Source organism: Mus caroli, unplaced genomic scaffold (genome assembly GCF_978045245.1).
Source record: "Mus caroli unplaced genomic scaffold, Mus_caroli_1 scaffold_14, whole genome shotgun sequence".
NCBI lineage: Eukaryota > Metazoa > Chordata > Mammalia > Rodentia > Muridae > Mus > Mus caroli.
Window position 1 is genome coordinate 100495432 of NW_028227269.1, and position 17755 is coordinate 100513186.

At 48.3% G+C, this 17755-nt stretch overlaps 1 protein-coding gene across 1 annotated transcript in view; it reads left to right on the forward strand.

Annotated features, from left to right (window-relative positions):
• Rin3 (Ras and Rab interactor 3) overlaps window positions 1-17755 on the forward strand; it is a 114019-nt gene that overhangs the window by 82871 nt on the left and 13393 nt on the right. Inside the window, exons 6-7 of the mRNA XM_021179321.3 lie at window positions 2749-4230; window positions 7701-8009. Of these exons, the coding sequence (XP_021034980.1) occupies window positions 2749-4230; window positions 7701-8009 (1791 nt within the window). The remainder of the gene's footprint in view (window positions 1-2748; window positions 4231-7700; window positions 8010-17755) is intronic.

Genomic DNA, 17755 nt, shown 5'->3' on the forward strand with positions numbered 1-17755 from the left:
ATCCTCCTATCCCCCATGCTCCAGTGTAGCCTGCTAGCCTTGCAAGTGTGTTCCCCTCTCCTAGATGGGGATCACTCTGATTAAGCTGGTTCACTCACTAGTGTTGGGTGTTCATGCCTAGCCCCACTGCTCATTCATTGGAGCATCATCCCAGAGATGCTCAAATGGGAGAAGCATCAGTGCCTTCTGAAGCCCAGAGTGTGGTGGAGCACTCGGACAAAAGCACAGAATGGACCACTCACGATGGTGGTCCCTGCAATCAGAATACACTGTAGGACTAAGAGACACAGGCATCCTGCACACATCAGGAAGTTTACTCCAGACATGACCTTCTAGTCTTTCAAGATGAGTAAGAACCTAGCAGGTGGGGAGGAAAAGAATTCTAAGCAGAGAGGACAGCATCATCCAAGATCCAAGGATAGGGCAGCATATGGCGTGTCCAGGAAGAAATGCATAGCAGATGAAGGCTCAGTAGATAATTCTAGAAATATATGTGGGAACAGATCTCATAGGCCTTGAGTGAGGTCATGCTCAGGCATTGATGGGAAGTTCTGGATATCTGCTACCCCATGACTCTGTCCTTCAACCACATGTCTTAAGGGATGTGGCATGCGCACAGAAGACGCTGAGCTCAGCTTACTGGGAATACTGAATGGTTCACCATCAGGACTGTAACCCCTGATGTAACTGCCTGATGTTTCTGGCTGGGAAGACTTCAAGGGTACTGGATCGCTGTACTGGGCTTGCATAGACATGAGTGCAGTGTTCCCAATGCTTATTCTACACAGTAAAACCATCTGTGTATGTATGTGGGCACCAAGAGTTGGTCACTCCGGAGTCAGATGCTATCTTGGAGGGCAAAGTCATAGCCTGGCCCTCATGAAGAGTGGCCCTCAGGCTGTGGGAAAACCTAACCTGATCTGTCTTACCCCGTGGCTGTGAGGTTTGCATATTATTAAAAAGACACATGAAAGGTCACCATCTTGGTATTGTGGTGACAGCTGGGTCTCCTGGACTGGCTGTCAGGTGCAGCAGAATCTGTCTAGAGAAGGGTTCCATGGTGAACAGCATGCTCCCTTCCATAAGAGGAGCTCACAGTTAAATAGGACACAGCTTGCTTTCTAGCCTGGATTTGTACCCTGCTCACATTGATGGGCAAACAACCTCAGGCCACCAAGGTGGCCACGGCCAGTGTCACTAAGCATGCCATCATTAGAACTGACTCACACTTGGCTCTGCATGTCCCTGCCATCCTGCAGTTTCTTTCAGTTCACCATTAAGAACCTGTGGTGGCCATGCCTGATGGTACAGATCTGTCATCCCAGCATCTCTGGAAGCCGAGGCAGGAAGATCAAATGTTCAAGGACAGCCTGGGCAACTTAGTGAGACCCTGCCTCAAATCTTGAAAAAAAATTTTTTTTAAAGGGGGAGATATCTCCATGGTAGAGCATTCGCCTGGCATGTGGGGGACCCTGGGTTCAATCCCTAGTACCACAAAGAAAAAAAACAAAAGGGCTTGCTTGCTGTGTTCTTACAACATGGGGTCAGAGCCACCAGCCACATGCTGGCAGGCAAAGCAACTGAAGCAGGAAGTGGGGCAAGTTTCTCCAAAGGAGCCTGTGGTGCAGTGAGGGGCTACTCTGACCTGTTCAAACCCAGCACCCTGTGACCTCAGATGAATATACTTTTCCCTGAGTCACTTGCTTTCGTCTGTAAAGTGGGGACAAGACCTATGACCTGAGGTCATCAAGACAGTGCCAGTAAAACTGCAGCCCATGGCTGGTCTACTGCCCGAATCCTGACTGTCCCCTCCTGGTGTCACACTTGGCACTCCTTGGCATAGGGGTCTTACTGAGGAACCATGGAAAAGAGAGTGTGTCTGCTATTCTTCCAGGAATCCATCCAGCCTGGCTCATGTCCTTCCATCCCTTAAAATGGTGACACTGAGCAGGACATGAGACCAATGTTTCTCTCCATATGGAGCCACTCTCATGAGCTCAGAGTGGCCCTTTCCTCCAGAAGTCACATAGCCCAGTATCTTCTGAGAGGCCATAAGCATCCCTGAGTTTGCTGGGATATGGTACCCAGAGGCCAAAATCTCTCAAGTCAGGCCTTGCCTGATGGCTTCCATCACAGACAAGGCAAGGAGGACTAGTTGATAGATACCCAGCAGGACAGGGCTTGCTTAAAGGTGGGAGCTGTGTCCTCACCTGTCCACTAGCCTAGCTCCTCAGTGTCAAGACCCTCCCAAGTCACAGCAGCTTGCAGTGGGAAGATACAGGTCCAGTTCTACCACCCAGAACTCTCTGGTTCCCTGTTCCTGTGTGTGCCAACTGCAATGGCCATAGTAAATTCTAGTCCCTCACCTTTTATTGTAGGGTTCCCTCCCAGCACCCTGTGATGTTACTGTTGAGACACCCATTGGGGAGACAGCAAAACCAAGACCTAAGATACAGTCTTCCTGGGGTATCTAGCTGAATAGCTGCAGAAACCCCAACGCTGTAATCTCTATCACAGGTATTCTCCAAGGCACAGGCACAGAACTGAAGCCCGGCCTCTCTTGTCCCCTCCCAGGTCTACTCCACCCTCTGCTAGCAAGTGCACAGGGGACTTCCCCTCCAGGCAGGAAGTGGTGGGAGAAGTTTAAGAGTCCAAGAAGGGAAAACAACCTTACGCAAAAGCAAGGACCCTCCCCCCCGCTGCTAGAAGGAGAAACAGGGCTAACCGACTCTGCTCTGTTTTCCTCAGGTTTCTGGGACTCCTCACTGAACTCAAGAGGCTCTGCAGAGCCACTCAGAAGCCCAGCCCCTGGGACCCCTGCATCCTCCAGCCTCCGGCCTACAACCCACGCAAATTGTTCCTGTGAAATCGAGCTCTCGGTGGGAAATGACCGCCTGTGGTTTGTGAATCCTATTTTCATCGAGGACTGCGTCCTACCGGCTGATCCACCTCCACTGCCTACTGGCAGCTACCCTCCACGCCCTACGCCTGCCACCCCGGATGCTACCTCACCCACCTCCAAGGGATCCCCACGTCGCCCCCCACCTCCACCCCCATTACCCACTGTTCCTCCTACTGGCCCTGCACGGCCTCTTGCGCCTCCTGTACCGCCTGCTGGCCCTTTGCCCAACTCCCCCCTAACGCCCACCTCTCACCTTGCACCCCATGCACCGGGCCCCCCTGGCCACTCAAACCAACCACCCATGACAGCCTGCGAGAGTCTCCCACGCCCAGCAGTAGGACTGGGCCCCTTTGGAGAAGAAGAGATGAAACCTGGGACAACTCCCAGCCCCTTGCACCAAGCCCCTCCCCCTCCATTACCCCTGAAGAAGGCTCTTCCAGCAGCCCCTCCCAGGAGGCGCATTTCTGAGAGGGTATCTCTGGAAAGCCAGAATGTGGGGACTTCAACAGACAGGGACCACTCAGGCATTTCTAGGACAGCATCACTCAACCTTCCTCCCCAGAGCACCGTAAGTAGCCTTGGGGACAGGCCTCCAAGGACCACGGAGCAAAGCCAGGACACAGAGGCCAAAGCCAGCCATGCTGACAGCATACCAGTGCCTCCTGGGAAGGCCAAACAACCCCCAGTACCACCCCCAAGGAAGAAGCGGGTCTCCCGGCAGCTGGCCTCAACCCTTCTCAGTCCCTTGGAGAACCCCATACAGGAGGCATCCTCTGAGAAACAGGCGCCTGGTGCATCTTGGGAAGGCTTGAGTCCTGCCCGACAAGCTGGCATGCAGCACCTCCAAGTTCAGTCCAGCACCTGTCCCCAAAGCTCTCCAGAGTTCAAGGGTTCCCAGGCCTCACTCTCAGACAGCCTGGGGGTGCCTATCTCGGCCGCCGACCAGGACTCCTACTCAACCAGCAGTGCGGAGGAGGAGCTGGAGTTCAGCAGCCCCAACGTGAAGAAGAAGCCCTCAATGATCCTGGACAAGGCCCGCCACCGCCTCAGCTTCGTCAGCTTCGCCAGCGTCTTCCATGCCTTCCTCTCCAGCGACCGCAAACTGTATAAGAAGGTGGTGGAGCTGGCACAGGACAAGAGCTCCTACTTCGGCAGCCTGGTGCAGGACTACAAGGTGTACAGCCTGGAGATGATGGACCGCCAGACATCCAGCACTGAGATGCTGCAGGAGATCCGTACCATGATGACCCAGCTCAAGAGCTACCTGCTACAGAGCACTGAACTCAAAGCCTTGGTGGAACCCACCCTGCACTCGGAGGAGGAACTCGGTCAGTGGCAGCTGGGAGGGCGGGCGGGAGGGAGAGTGGTGCATAAATACACTCAGGCGCCCCTGGACACAGAACAGCCTCTGGAGTCTCTTTGCCTTATGTCCTCTTTCTTCTTCCGCCCTGAGTTTCCCACAAATCTCCTGGGCCCAAATCCCTCTCTCAGGAACCACTTCTTAGAGAGCCGATTCAAGGCAGCCAACATTCCTGACTCCTGGCAAACAGCCCACCAGCCCTCCCCTCCCCCACCGGCCTCAAACCTCCGTGATGACAGGTGTTATTTTTCCCTGCAGCCACCTACACGTCTGTATAAACAATGAAAAGACTCAGGCAGATCACAGTGCTGTCGCTGGGCATCAATAGCACCTACCTGTAGTCCCAGCACTTGAAAAGTAGAGGCAGGAGGATCAAGGCTATTCTCAGCTACATAGGGAGTTGGGAGGTCAGCCTGGGCTACCCTGTCTAGTAAAGCAAAACAACAAAACAAAAAATGTATTGAGAGATTTTGGAACTACCTTATAAACATTGCTGTCCTTCCAGGCACTGCCTCCTTGTGATCCTGAACCTTTCTTCCTCCTCCTCCTCCTCCTCCTCCTCCTCCTCCTCTTCCCAGTAATTAAGAGCATCAGTTCTGGACTCAAAAAGGATGCTTTGAGTCACTACAAGATAATGTCTCATAATGAGAGGCCCTAGGGAAAAAAGAATGTCAAGTATTGCCTTCCCTGAGGGAAATGATCTTGGATGGATGGATGGATGGATGGATGGATGGATGGATGGTTGGATGGATCCTGAGAACCAATATAGTTGACAGGCTACCATATTAGGGTCCAGTAGTAAGGTGGTGAGTGATGTGTTGAGGTTTAAGGCTGGCAGTTGCCTCTTCAGGAGGCTATAGCTATGTGTGTACCTCACCAGGGATAGAGGGCTCACCTGGGCAGGATGCTCTGGGTGGTGCATTCGAAGGCCACCTGACTTTATCCACTAACAGTTACCATGTCCCAGAGACCCAAGCATTTGCTCTACAGAGCTTCTCTGTGGAGGAAATGAGTTATATAAATAGTCTGTCAGAGCACTATGCCTCTACCTGTTGTACTGGGAAACAAAAAAACCGTGGCAGCAAGCTAGCTAATCATATTGGCCCTCCTGCCCTCAGGGAGCTCTTATTCTGACAAATTACAGGTAATCTGTAAGAAAGCCAGGAAGCCATAAAGGAAGATGACATAAGTGTAAAGTAGGCAGGAAGTGAGATTTGGAGGCCTGAGGAGAGGTAGGTCACAGCATCACAAACCCTGAGATTTAGCATTTCTGCAAAGGACCAGGCTGTGGCAGGTTCAAAGCAGGAATGCCAGGGCCGCATGTGTGCCCAGCACGGCTCTGGTCCTTGAGCTGAGTAGAAGCAGAGAGACTAGAGGCAAGCAGAGCTACAGTCATGACAAGATACACTGGGGGCAAGTAGGTTGGGCAGGAGACAGCACAATGAGACACCGGGCACAGATCTAGTCCATGGAAGTGGGCAAAGACGCAGCTGACTTCATATGGCTCTGGATAGCTAAGAGCCTGTATAAGCATTACTGTGACTCATAGCTACAAGCCGGAAGGCCCAAACCAGGAGAAAAGCCCAGGGTTTCTATGTCATAAAGATAGTCTCCTATCTCACTGGACATCCAGGAGGGGATGGATGGAAGCTGCTGAGAATGAGGGCTGAAGATAGATGTCTGGAACCCAGCAACACACACACACAGCCATGAGACTAAAGTAGATGTGCCCAGGGAAGATCTCAGGCAGCATGCAGGTTGGAAGGCCATGAACAGGCATAGAACAACATGGAAGGACGTGGACATCTCACTGAAGCCCAGAAGAAGCTATGGTTGGTCATATGTGCCTGAACAGAGGAGGAGAAGACCCATAGCCTAAGCACAAGTTGGAGGGTGGGGTCTTCTTCCAGGCAGAGGTGATGCCACAGAGACAGGCAGAGAAGTAGGAGATGAGGCAGGAGGAAGAGGAGGCCTCTCATACCAGGCTGTGAACCTCGAGCTGTGGATTTGGCCTGGAGGGGATGGATCCCAGAGGGCATGAGGAGAGTTATGAAGAGGGATGGTGATCCAGAGCCATCCAGTAATGGCTCAGGGCAGGGCCAGGTGTATTCATTACCAGTCTGCTGCTGTAACAAAATACCTAACAAAAGCAGCGTGGGAAGTGAAAGGGTTACTTTGTTTCAAGTTTGAGGATACAGTCCCTGTGAGGGGGAAGGCAGGGCCCAAAGCACGAGGCAGCTGCAGTCACAGTCAGGAAGCAGAGATGAATGTTGGTGTTCAGTTCCTTTGTTCCTTGTTCATTCTAGGACCCAAGGCCAGAATGGAATCATGCTGCTCACATTTAGGGTGGGTCTTCCACCTGCATTAACCTAATCTTGAAATTCCCCTTCAGACATGCCCACAGATTGTCCCCAAAGGGCTTCTAGATCCAATGAGGTTGACACTAGATATGAACTGTCACCAGTATAAGGTGATCCTGGGCAAAGCAAAGGAAGTCTGAACTTGACTTGTCAGAAACAGTGGGATGACAGCTGTCCCTGGGTGGCCAGCTGCCAGGTCAGATTCTCCACGTTGGGTGAGAGACAGGCAATTTGTGCTCTCCTGGTAAAGGGGTAGAAGCAGGCACAAGACTAGCTTCCAGCCAGGCCTCTGTGAGAGAGAAAAGCCGTCCAGCCTCCCTCCTGGAGTGATGGGACTTCAGGCTTCCTCTTGGAAGGGTCAGTAGTCAAGGTATGGGGCCATTCCAGAGGGTCACCCAGAGCAGCAGCCATGAGTCAAAGCCTTGCTTAGCCTCCAGAGGCCCAACTTGTCTATTGTTTCTTTTGGATTGTTTGGTTTGGGTTGGTTGGTTGGTTGGTTGGTTGTTTCTTGAGACAGGGTTTCTCTGTGTAGCAGAGTTATCATGATATCCAAGCTCCATCCCACAGTTTGAACAGGACTGCACTTGACTCCGGTAATAGCCGCATAGTTAAGGGCAAGCTGTGTGGATGGCTGTGCAGCATGGGGAGTTTGAAATGCAAAAGTCTAGGGGCAAAGGCAGGCCTGGCAGGCTGAAGGAGCAGGGCAGTCAAGGAATGCATGTATCAGTGACAATGTAAACAAATCACGTGTATTTGAGAAGTACAACAGGCATTAAGATTAATTCTGCCCTTAGGACACACCTGCCCAAATTGCACACTGCATAACCGCAGTATGTCCAGTGCCTTCTGAAATATGTGTTTATAGGCAAGCTCTGATCCCAGCCCTGGGAAGAACACTGCATTGGAGAGACCAGGATAGTAGGTATCACAGGTTCTGGTGCCAGTGCACCTGCAGAGTGACTTGCATGTCAGACCTAATTAGAAACCAGGGATGGAAAGGCTGTACTGCCAGGCAGCGGGGCTGAGCAAGAGGGCTCCTGTAGCTGCTTCTCTCACTTTTGTGCTCTCACCCCGACAGAGGCCATAGTGGAGTCAGCCTTGTACAAGTGTGTCTTGAAGCCCCTGAAGGAGGCCATCAACTCCAGCCTGCTGGAGATCCACAGCCGGGACGGCTCACTGCAGCAGCTCAAGGAGAACCAGCTGGTGGTCCTGGCCACCACCACCACCGACCTGGGCGTGACCACCAGCGTGCCTGAGGTGGCTGTCATGGAGAAGATCCTGCAGAAGCTGACCAGCATGCACAAGGCCTACTCACCAGGGAAGAAAATCTCCATCTTGCTGAAGACCTGCAAGCTCATCTATGACTCCATGGCTCTTGGCAACCCAGGTAAGCAGGCTTGGACTCCCCCACAGAACTAAGGCAGGATGAAAGTAGAAGGTATTCCCTGGGCACACCACAGGGTGATCTGGGCGAGGGAGGAAACAGTGCCTCCCAGTGCCTTCAAGACAGGTAATGAACTAGCCATGCTTGTGCCCATGCGCATTAGGAAAAGGCACCCTGTGTGTTTGCAGGGAGTGCTAAAACATGGTAACTCACACACAGAACTAAGAGCCTCGATGGTGGAGGGTGGGAGTCCATGATCAAAGTGGGGCAGGGCTATGCTCTTTCCAGGCTCTGGGTAGGATCTGATCCAGCCTCACCCCTGAGTCTGAAAACCCAGCGGTCTCCACTCAGCAATCTCCCATGTGTTCTCTGTGTCCACATTTCCCTCTTATGAGGACACGGGCCACAGTGGATTAGTGTTGCCCTACTCCGGTGGGATTTCATCTCAGCCCACCACATCTGCAATGACCCCATTTCCAATAGAGTCACCTTTTTAGGGAATAATGTTGGCCCCTGTTTATTGCCATGACCAGCTGGAGTCCAGAGTAGTGAGCAGAGCCTGACATCATGACAGACTGCCTCCCTGCATTGACCTGTCTTGTCACAAGATAAACCCACATTCAAGGGGTGAAGCACATGTCCCCTTTGGATGGGGAAAGCTCCAAAGTCGCATTGCAGGGGGTGTGGGAAGGAAGGAAAGAAGGGAGGTAGTAGAATCACAGGCCCCATTTGTAGCCACTTTGCCACGGCGCTCCTCTAGGTACACAGGCAAAGGAGCCCATGCTCCACAGGGAATAAATGCTAGCTGCCATTCATCCTGCAACCAGCCCTTCAGCTGGGTGCCCTGGTGCAGGTGGCCACCTGTGTAGTTGTACTTGGTAGCCATGGTCCATGAAAAAAGAGTACCACTGCTGTGACCTTGTGAGACCTGGAACAAGTCACTTATCTCTTATGGGAGAGAAGCCAAGATTCTAGTAGGTCAGAGCCACACTTAGGGACTTGCAGATATTAGAAACAAGCTGTGTCGTTTGACCCCAGTGCCCAGCACCAAGCAGGTTCAATGCCTGGGGATGGCCAAGAGGGTCCTCTTCCTCTTCAAGTTCCTTACAGATGAACAGCCCAGCTGGCTCTCTGGTCACAGAAAACAGTTGTTTGGCATGGCACTGGGGTTTGGAACAAGGTTCCTGCATCCTAGCCGGCTTCCCACGTGGGCCTGGAAGAGGCTGCAGCTCCAGGTTGGAGCCCTTTTTTGTGTAGGACCAATATGTGTCCTGCAACTGAGAAAACGAAGGGCAACTGAGCTCCTGAAGGGCGGAAGCCACATGGGGATAAAGCTGCACAGTGGTTATGTTGTCATAGAGAAGTACCATGTCAGGAAGAGCTGGTCTCGGGGGCCAGGGATCTTGTGTAGTCTGCAGGCCAGGAGACAGGGCTAAGCTGTAAGTGTAACTGTTTCCTACCTAAAAGTGCCCAGTGGAGGAAGGCAGCAACTGTGGGCAGTCTCCACAATTCAAAGCCTTATTCTCATTTATGTCTGGCAGCATAGCCAGCTCCAGAGTCCTAGGACCCCGGAGAGGGTATCCAGAATGCCTGACAGCCCCAATGAGACCTTGAAGGTCAGGGGCCCCATCGTTGCTGATGGAAACAAACCAGGAACGTGGCACGCCTTCTCTTCTAAAACAGGAGCAAGGGTGGCAGGCCTGGGGCATCCTGCATGGGGGCGGGGGAAGGGGGAGCAGTGCAATTTGGTCAAGTCAGAAAGGGGAGGACATGAAAAACTAGACCCGAATGTCTATCTGGGCTCTTATGCGTCTAGCCTGACTATCGGGGTAATGGAGACACCAGGCTCAGTTTCCTCCTGTGTAAACAGGTGCAGTCTCTGGGGCTTGGGTGGACTGTGGTTAGTGTGTCACCAGATGCTCACACTTGCTGACTGTGTGTGTGACCCATGGCTATGTCTAACTGCAGGATCATTTCTCACAGGCCTTGCAGGACTCAGGGCTCTGCTGACTAAGGCAGAAACAGGACTATTTCATTCTCCAAGTTCCAGTTTTAAGACCATGAAATATAAACCAGGCACAGGGAGGGACACCCAGACACTGTGAGCATTCTTTTTTTTTTCTTTTTTTTTTTGATTTTTAATATTTTTATTACATATTTTCCTCAATTACATTTCCAATGCTATCCCAAAAGTCCCCCATAGCGCCCCCCACTTCCCTACCCACCCATTCCCATTCTTTTGGCCCTGGCATTCCCCTATATTGGGGCATATAAAGTTTGCAAGTCCAATGGGCCTCTCTTTCCAGTGATGGCCGACTGGAAAATCTGGCCGACTAGGCCATCTTTCTATACATATGCAGCTAGAGACAAGAGCTCCGGGGTTCTGGTTAGTACATCATGTTGTTCCAACAATAGGGTTGCAGATCCCTTTAGCTCCTTGGGTACTTTCTCTAGCTTCTCCATTGGGAGCCCTGTGATACATCCAATAGCTGACTGTGAACATCCACTCCTGTGTTTGCTAGGCCCCGGCATCGTCTCACAAGAGACAGCTATATTTGGGTCCTTTCAGCAAAATCTTGCTAGTGTATGCAATGGTGTCAGCGTTTAGAGGCTGATTATGGGATGGATCCCTGGATACGGCAGTCTCTAAATGGTCCATCCTTTCATCACAGCTACGAACTTTGTCTCTGTAACTCCTTCCCTGGGTGTTTTGTTCCCAATTCTAAGAAGGTGCACAGTGTCCACACTTTGGTCTTCATTCTTCTTGAGTTTCATGCGTTTAGCAAATTGTATCTTATATCTTGGGTATCCTAAGTTTTGGGCTAATATCCACTTATCAGTGAATACATATTGTGTGAGTTCTTTTGTGATTGTGTTACTTCACTCAAGATGATGCCCTCCAGGTCCATCCATTTGGCTAGGAATTTCATAAATTCATTCTTTTTAATAGCTGAGTAGTACTCCATTGTGTAAATGTACCATAATTTCTGTATCCATTCCTCTGTTGAGGGACATCTGGGTTCTTTCCAGCTTCTGGCTATTATAAATAGGGCTGCTATGAACATAGTGGAGCATGTGTCCTTTTTACCGGTTGGGACATCTTCTGGATATATCCCCAGGAGAGGTATTGCTGGATCCTCCGGTAGTACTATGTCCAATTTTCTGAGGAACCGCCAGACTGATTTCCAGAGTGGTTGTACAAGCTTGCAATCCCACCAACAATGGAGGAGTGTTCCTCTTTCTCCACATCCTCGCCAGCATCTGCTGTCACCTGAATTTTTGATCTTAGCCATTCTGACTGGTGTGAGGTGGAATCTCAGGGTTGTTTTGATTTGCATTTCCCTGATGATTAAGGATGTTGAACATTTTTTCAGGTGTTTCTCTGCCATTCGGTATTCCTCAGGTGAGAATTCTTTGTTCAGTTCTGAGCCCCATTTTTTAATGGGGTTATTTGACTTTCTGGAGTCCACCTTCTTGAGTTCTTTATATATATTGGATATTAGTCCCTTATCTGATTTAGGATAGGTGAAGATCCTTTCCCAATCTGTTGGTGGTTTTTTTGTCTTATTGATGGTGTCTTTAGCCTTGCAGAAGCTTTGTAGTTTCATGAGGTCCCACTTGTCAATTCTCGATCTTACAGCACAAGCCATTACTGTTCTATTCAGGAATTTTTCCCCTGTGCCCATATCTTCAAGGCTTTTCCCCACTTTCTCCTCTATAAGTTTCAGTGTCTCTGGTTTTATGTGAAGTTCCTTGATCCACTTAGACTTGACCTTAGTACAAGGAGATAGGAATGGATCGATTCGCATTCCTCTACATGTTAACAACCAGTTGTGCCAGCACCATTTGTTGAAAATGCTGTCTTTCTTCCACTGGATGTTTTTAGCTCCCTTGTCGAAGATCAAGTGACCGTAGGTGTGTGGGTTCATTTCTGGGTCTTCAATTCTATTCCATTGGTCTATTTGTCTGTCACTATACCAGTACCATGCAGTTTTTATCACAATTGCTCTGTAGTAGAGCTTTAGGTCCGGCATGGTGATTCCACCAGAGGTTCTTTTATCCTTGAGAAGAGTTTTTGCTATCCTAGGTTTTTTGTTATTCCAGATGAATTTGGAGATTGCACTTTCTAATTCGCTGAAGAATTGATTTGGAATTTTGATGGGGATTGCATTGAATCTGTAGATTGCTTTTGGCAAGATAGCCATTTTTACAATGTTGATCCTGCCAATCCATGAGCATGGGAGATCTTTCCATCTTCTGAGATCTTCTATAATTTCTTTCTTCAGAGACTTGAAGTTTTTATTATACAGATCTTTCACTTCCTTAGTTAGAGTCACGCCAAGATATTTTATATTATTTGTGACTATTGAGAAGGGTGTTGTTTCCCTAATTTCTTTCTCAGCCTGTTTATTCTTTGTGTAGAGAAAGGCCATTGATTTGTTTGAGTTAATTTTATATCCAGCTACTTCACCGAAGCTGTTTATCAGGCTTAGGAGTTCTCTGGTGGAATTTTTAGGGTCACTTATATATACTATCATATCATCTGCAAAGAGTGATATTTTGACTTCATCTTTTCCAATTTGTATCCCTTTGATCTCCTTTTGTTGTCGAATTGCTCTGGCTAGGACTTCAAGTACAATGTTGAATAGGTATGGAGAAAGTGGACAGCCTTGTCTAGTCCCTGATTTTAGAGGGATTGCTTCAAGCTTCTCACCATTTACTTTGATGTTGGCTACTGGTTTGCTGTAGATTGCTTTTATCATGTTTAGGTATGGGCCTTGAATTCCTGATCTTTCCAAGACTTTTATCATGAATGGGTGTTGGATCTTGTCAAATGCTTTTTCCGCATCTAACGAGATGACCATGTGGTTTTTGTCTTTGAGTTTGTTTATATACTGGATTACATTGATGGATTTCCGTATATTGAACCATCCCTGCATCCCTGGGATGAAACCTACTTGGTCAGGATGGATGATTGTTTTGATGTGTTCTTGGATTCGGTTAGCAAGAACTTTATTGAGGATTTTTGCATCAATATTCATAAGGGATATTGGTCTGAAGTTTTCTATCTTTGTTGGGTCTTTTTGTGGTTTAGGTATCAGAGTAATTGTGGCTTCATAGAATGAGTTGGGTAGAGTACCTTCTGTTTCTATTTTGTGGAATAGTTTGTGAAGAACTGGGATTAGATCTTCTTTGAAGGTCTGATAGAACTCTGCACTAAACCCATCTGGTCCTGGGCTTTTTTTAGTTGGGAGACAATTAATGACTGCTTCTATTTCTTTGGGGGATATAGGGCTGTTTAGATCATTAACCTGATCTTGATTCAACTTTGGTACCTGGTATCTGTCTAGGAACTTCTCCATTTCATCCAGGTTCTCCAGTTTTGTTGAGTATAGCCTTTGGTAGAAGGATCTGATGGTGTTTTGGATGTCTTCAGGATCTGTTGTTATGTCTCCTTTTTCATTTCTGATTTTGTTAATTAGGATGCTTTCCCTGTGCCCTCTAGTGAGTCTGGCTAAGGGTTTATCTATCTTGTTGATTTTCTCAAAGAACCAGCTCCTTGATTGGTTGATTCTTTGAATAGTTTTTCTTGTTTCCACTTGGTTGATTTCACCCCTGAGTTTGATTATTTCCTGCCGTCTACTCCTCTTGGGTGAATTTGCTTCCTTTTGTTCTAGTGCTTTTAGGTGTGTTGTCAAGCTGCTAATGTGTGCTCTCTCTAGTTTCCTTTTGGAGGCACTCAGAGCTATGAGTTTTCCTCTTAGAAATGCTTTCATTGCGTCCCATAAGTTTGGGTATGTTGTGGCTTCATTTTCATTGAACTCTAAAAAGTCCTTAATTTCTTTCTTTATTCCTTCCTTGACCAAGGTCTCATTGAGAAGAGTGTTGTTCAGTTTCCACGTGAAGGTTGGCTTTCTATTATTTATTTTGTTATTGAAGATCAGCTTTAGTCCATGGTGATCTGATAGGATGCATGGGACAATTTCAATATTTTTGTATCTGTTGAGGCCTGTTTTGTGACCAATTATGTGGTCAATTTTGGAGAAGGTACCATGAGGTGCTGAGAAGAAGGTATATCCTTTTGTTTTAGGATAGAATGTTCTGTAGATATCTGCCAGATCCATTTGATTCATAATTTCTCTTAGTTTCTCTTGTGTCCCTGTTTAGTTTCTGTTTCCATGATCTGTCCATTGGTGAAAGTGGTGTGTTGAAGTCTCCCACTATTATTGTATGAGGTGCAATGTGTGCTTTGAGATTTACTAAAGTTTCTTTAATGAATGTGGCTGCCTTTGTATTTGGAGCATAGATATTCAGGATTGATAGTTCCTCTTGGAGGATTTTACCTTTGATGAGTATGAAGTGTCCCTCCCTGTCTTTTTTAATGACTTTGGGTTGGAAGTCAATCTTATCAGATATTAGAATGGCTACTCCAGCTTGTTTCTTCATACCATTTGCTTGGAAAATTGTTTTCCAGCCTTTCATTCTGAGGTAGTGTCTATCTTTTTCTCTGAGATGAGTTTCCTGTAAGCAGCAAAATGTTGGGTCTTGTTTGTGTAGCCAGTTTGTTAGTCTATGTCTTTTTATCGGGGCGTTGAGTCCATTGATATTAAGAGATATTAAGGAAAAGTAATTGTTGTTTCCTGTTATTTTTGTTGTTAAAGTTGGCATTCTGTTCTTGTGGCTGTCTTCTTTTAGGTTTGTTGAGGGATTACCTTCTTGTTGTTTCTAGGGCGTGGTTCCTGTCCTTGTATTGGTTTTTTTCTTTTATTGTCCTTTGAAGGGCTGGATTCGTGGAGAGATAATGTGTGAATTTGGTTTTGTGGTGGAATACTTTGGTTTCTCCATCTATGTTAATTGAGAGTTTGGCTGGGTATAGTAGCCTGGGCTGGAATTTGTGTTCTTTTAGTGTCTGTATAACATCCGTCCAGGATCTTCTGGCTTTCATAGTCTCTGGTGAAAAATCTGGTGTAATTCTGATAGGCTTGCCTTTATATGTTACTTGGCCTTTTTCTCTTACTGCTTTTAGTATTCTATCTTTATTTAGAGCATTTGTTGTTCTGATTATAATGTGTCGGGAGGTATTTCTTTTCTGGTCCAGTCTATTTGGAGTTCTGTAGGCTTCTTGTATGTTCATGGGCATCTCTTTCTTTAGATTTGGGAAGTTTTCTTCTATAATTTTGTTGAAGATGTTTGCTGGTCCTTTGAGTTGAAAATCTTCATTCTCATCCACTCCTATTATCCGTAGGTTTGGTCTTCTCATTGTGTCCTGTATTTCTTGGATGTTTTGAGTTAGGATCTTTTTGCGTTTTACATTTTCCTTGATTGTTGTGCCGATGTTCTCTATGGAATCTTCTGCACCTGAGATTCTCTCTTCCATCTCTTGTATTCTGTTGCTGATGCTCGTATCTATGGTTCCAGATTTCTTTCCTAGGGTTTCTATCTCCAGTGTTGCCTCATTTTGGGTTTTCTTTATTGTGTCTACTTCCCTTTTTAGGTCTAGTATGGTTTTGTTCATTTCCATCATCTGTTTGGATGTGTTTTCCTGTTTTTCATTAAGGACTTCTACCTGTTTGATTATGTTATCCTGTTTTTCTTTAAGGATTTGTAACTCTTTAGCAGTGTTCTCCTGCAATTCTTTAAGGGATTTTTGTGCTTCCTCTTTAATGTCTTCTACCTGTTTACCAGTGTTCCTTTGTATTTCTTTAAGTGTGTTATTAAAGTCCTTCTTGAAGTCCTCTACCCTCATCAGGAGATATGCTTTTAGATCCGTGTCTAGCTTTTCCGGTGTGTTGGGGTGCCCTGGACTGGGCAAAGTGGGAGTGCTGGGTTCTGATGATGGTGAGTGGTCTTGGTTTCTGTTAGTAAGATTATTACGTTTACCTTTCGCCATCTGATAATCTCTGGGGTTAGTTGTTGTCGTTGTCACTGTTTAAAGATTGGAGCAGAAGCTGTGTTCCACTCACCAGCAGTCTCAAAATCCTGTGGCGGGGGTCGTGGGTAGCTGGCGGTACCCCGGTGCTGGTCCAGCCGGAAGAGGCCTGTGGTCCTACTCAGGCCGGTTTTCTGCTTCCCTAACTAATGCAGTCTCTGGTCCCGCGCGCAATTGGATTGGAGCAGAAGCTGTGTTCCACTCTCCAGAAGTCTTAAGATCCTGTGGCGGGTATTGTGGGTAGCTGGCGAGTGTCAGCCGACCCTGCGCCCTAGCTACCCCGGTGCTTTTCTGACCGGAAGAGGCTTGTGGCCCTACGTAGGCCGGATTTCTGCCTCCCCAACCAAAGCAGTCTCAGGTCCCGCGTGATTGGACTGGAGCAGAAGCTGTGTTCCACTCACCAGCAGTCTCAAAATCCTGTGGCGGGGGTCGTGGGTAGCTGGCGGGTGTCAGGCGACCCTGCGCTCTAGCTACCCCTGTGCTGATCCGGCCGGATGAGGCCTGTGGCCCTACTCAGGCCGGTTTCTGCTTCCCTAACTAATGCAGTCTCAGGTCCCGTGCGCAATTGGATTGGAGCAGAAGCTGTGTTCCACTCACCAGAAGTCTTAAGATCCTGTGGCGGGTGTTGTGGGTAGCTGGCGAGTGTCAGCCGACCCTGCGCCCTAGCTGCCCCGGTGCTTTTCTGACCGGAAGAGGCTTGTGGCCCTATGTAGGCCGGATTTCTCTCTCCCCAACCAGAGCAGTCTCAGGTCCCGTGTGATTGGACTGGAGCAGAACCTGTGTTCCACTCACCAGCAGTCCCAAAATCCTGTGGCGGGGGTCGTGGGTAGCTGGCGGGTGTCAGGCGATCCTGCGCTCTAGCTACCCCGGCGCTGATCAGGCCGGATCACTGTGAGCATTCTTAACCATGAATTCAGGCTACTGAAAGCTTGCCCTGACAGCAGGGATGGGGAGTGGGGAGGGGGAGGCTGGCTAGAATGAAGAAAACAATATTAGGGGGGCAGGAGGGGAGGGAGACAGGTAGCCAGTTCTTCAGCAGGAATAATGGAAGAACAGAGACAGGGGACCAGACATGTCAGGCAGTCCAGGCCAGAATCTCAGGCCAAGGTCTGGTCTGGGACTAGAAGTCAGGGGGGCATCTTATCAGGAGGCAGTGAGTTCCCTTTGACCAAGGCTATAACTCCATCTAGGATTACCCCACCCAGAGCATCTTCATTTGAGAGGAAGCAGATCACCCACACACACCATCCCACTTCTGTGTTTAAACTCCCACTTCTGTGCCCTAATTTAGATGATAAATCTGTGGGGATTCCATGTGGGTACCATGTGAGTGCTGTGCCTGGGTTAGACAGATCCTTTTTTTTTTTTTTCTTTTTTCTTTTTATCTTTTTTTTTGGTTTTTTGAGACAGGGTTTCTCTGTGTGGCCCTGGCTATTCTGAAACTCACTCTGTAGACCAGGCTGGCCTCGAACTCAGAAATCCACCTGCCCCTGCCTCCCAAGTGCTGGGATTAAAGGCATGTGCCACCACTGCCCAGCCCTAGACAGACCCTTAAAAGCTATGGGTTTAGCCAGGGGCTGTGAGGTACCTAACCATCAACATCAGTTTTCCCATTCTTATGCGTTGTAAGTTCCCAAATCTATGTGTTCTGATGGTGGGGTTCAGAGGTCACTGTCTACCCACCCTGTCCTTGGAATGAGGAGGTTGTACTGTTATGGGCATGGACAACCACGGAACAACCACTGAGGCTTCCAGGTCCTTATCCACTTGAACAAAGCCTTGAACCGAGACATGTGGGTAGTAATAGAAATGGAGACAG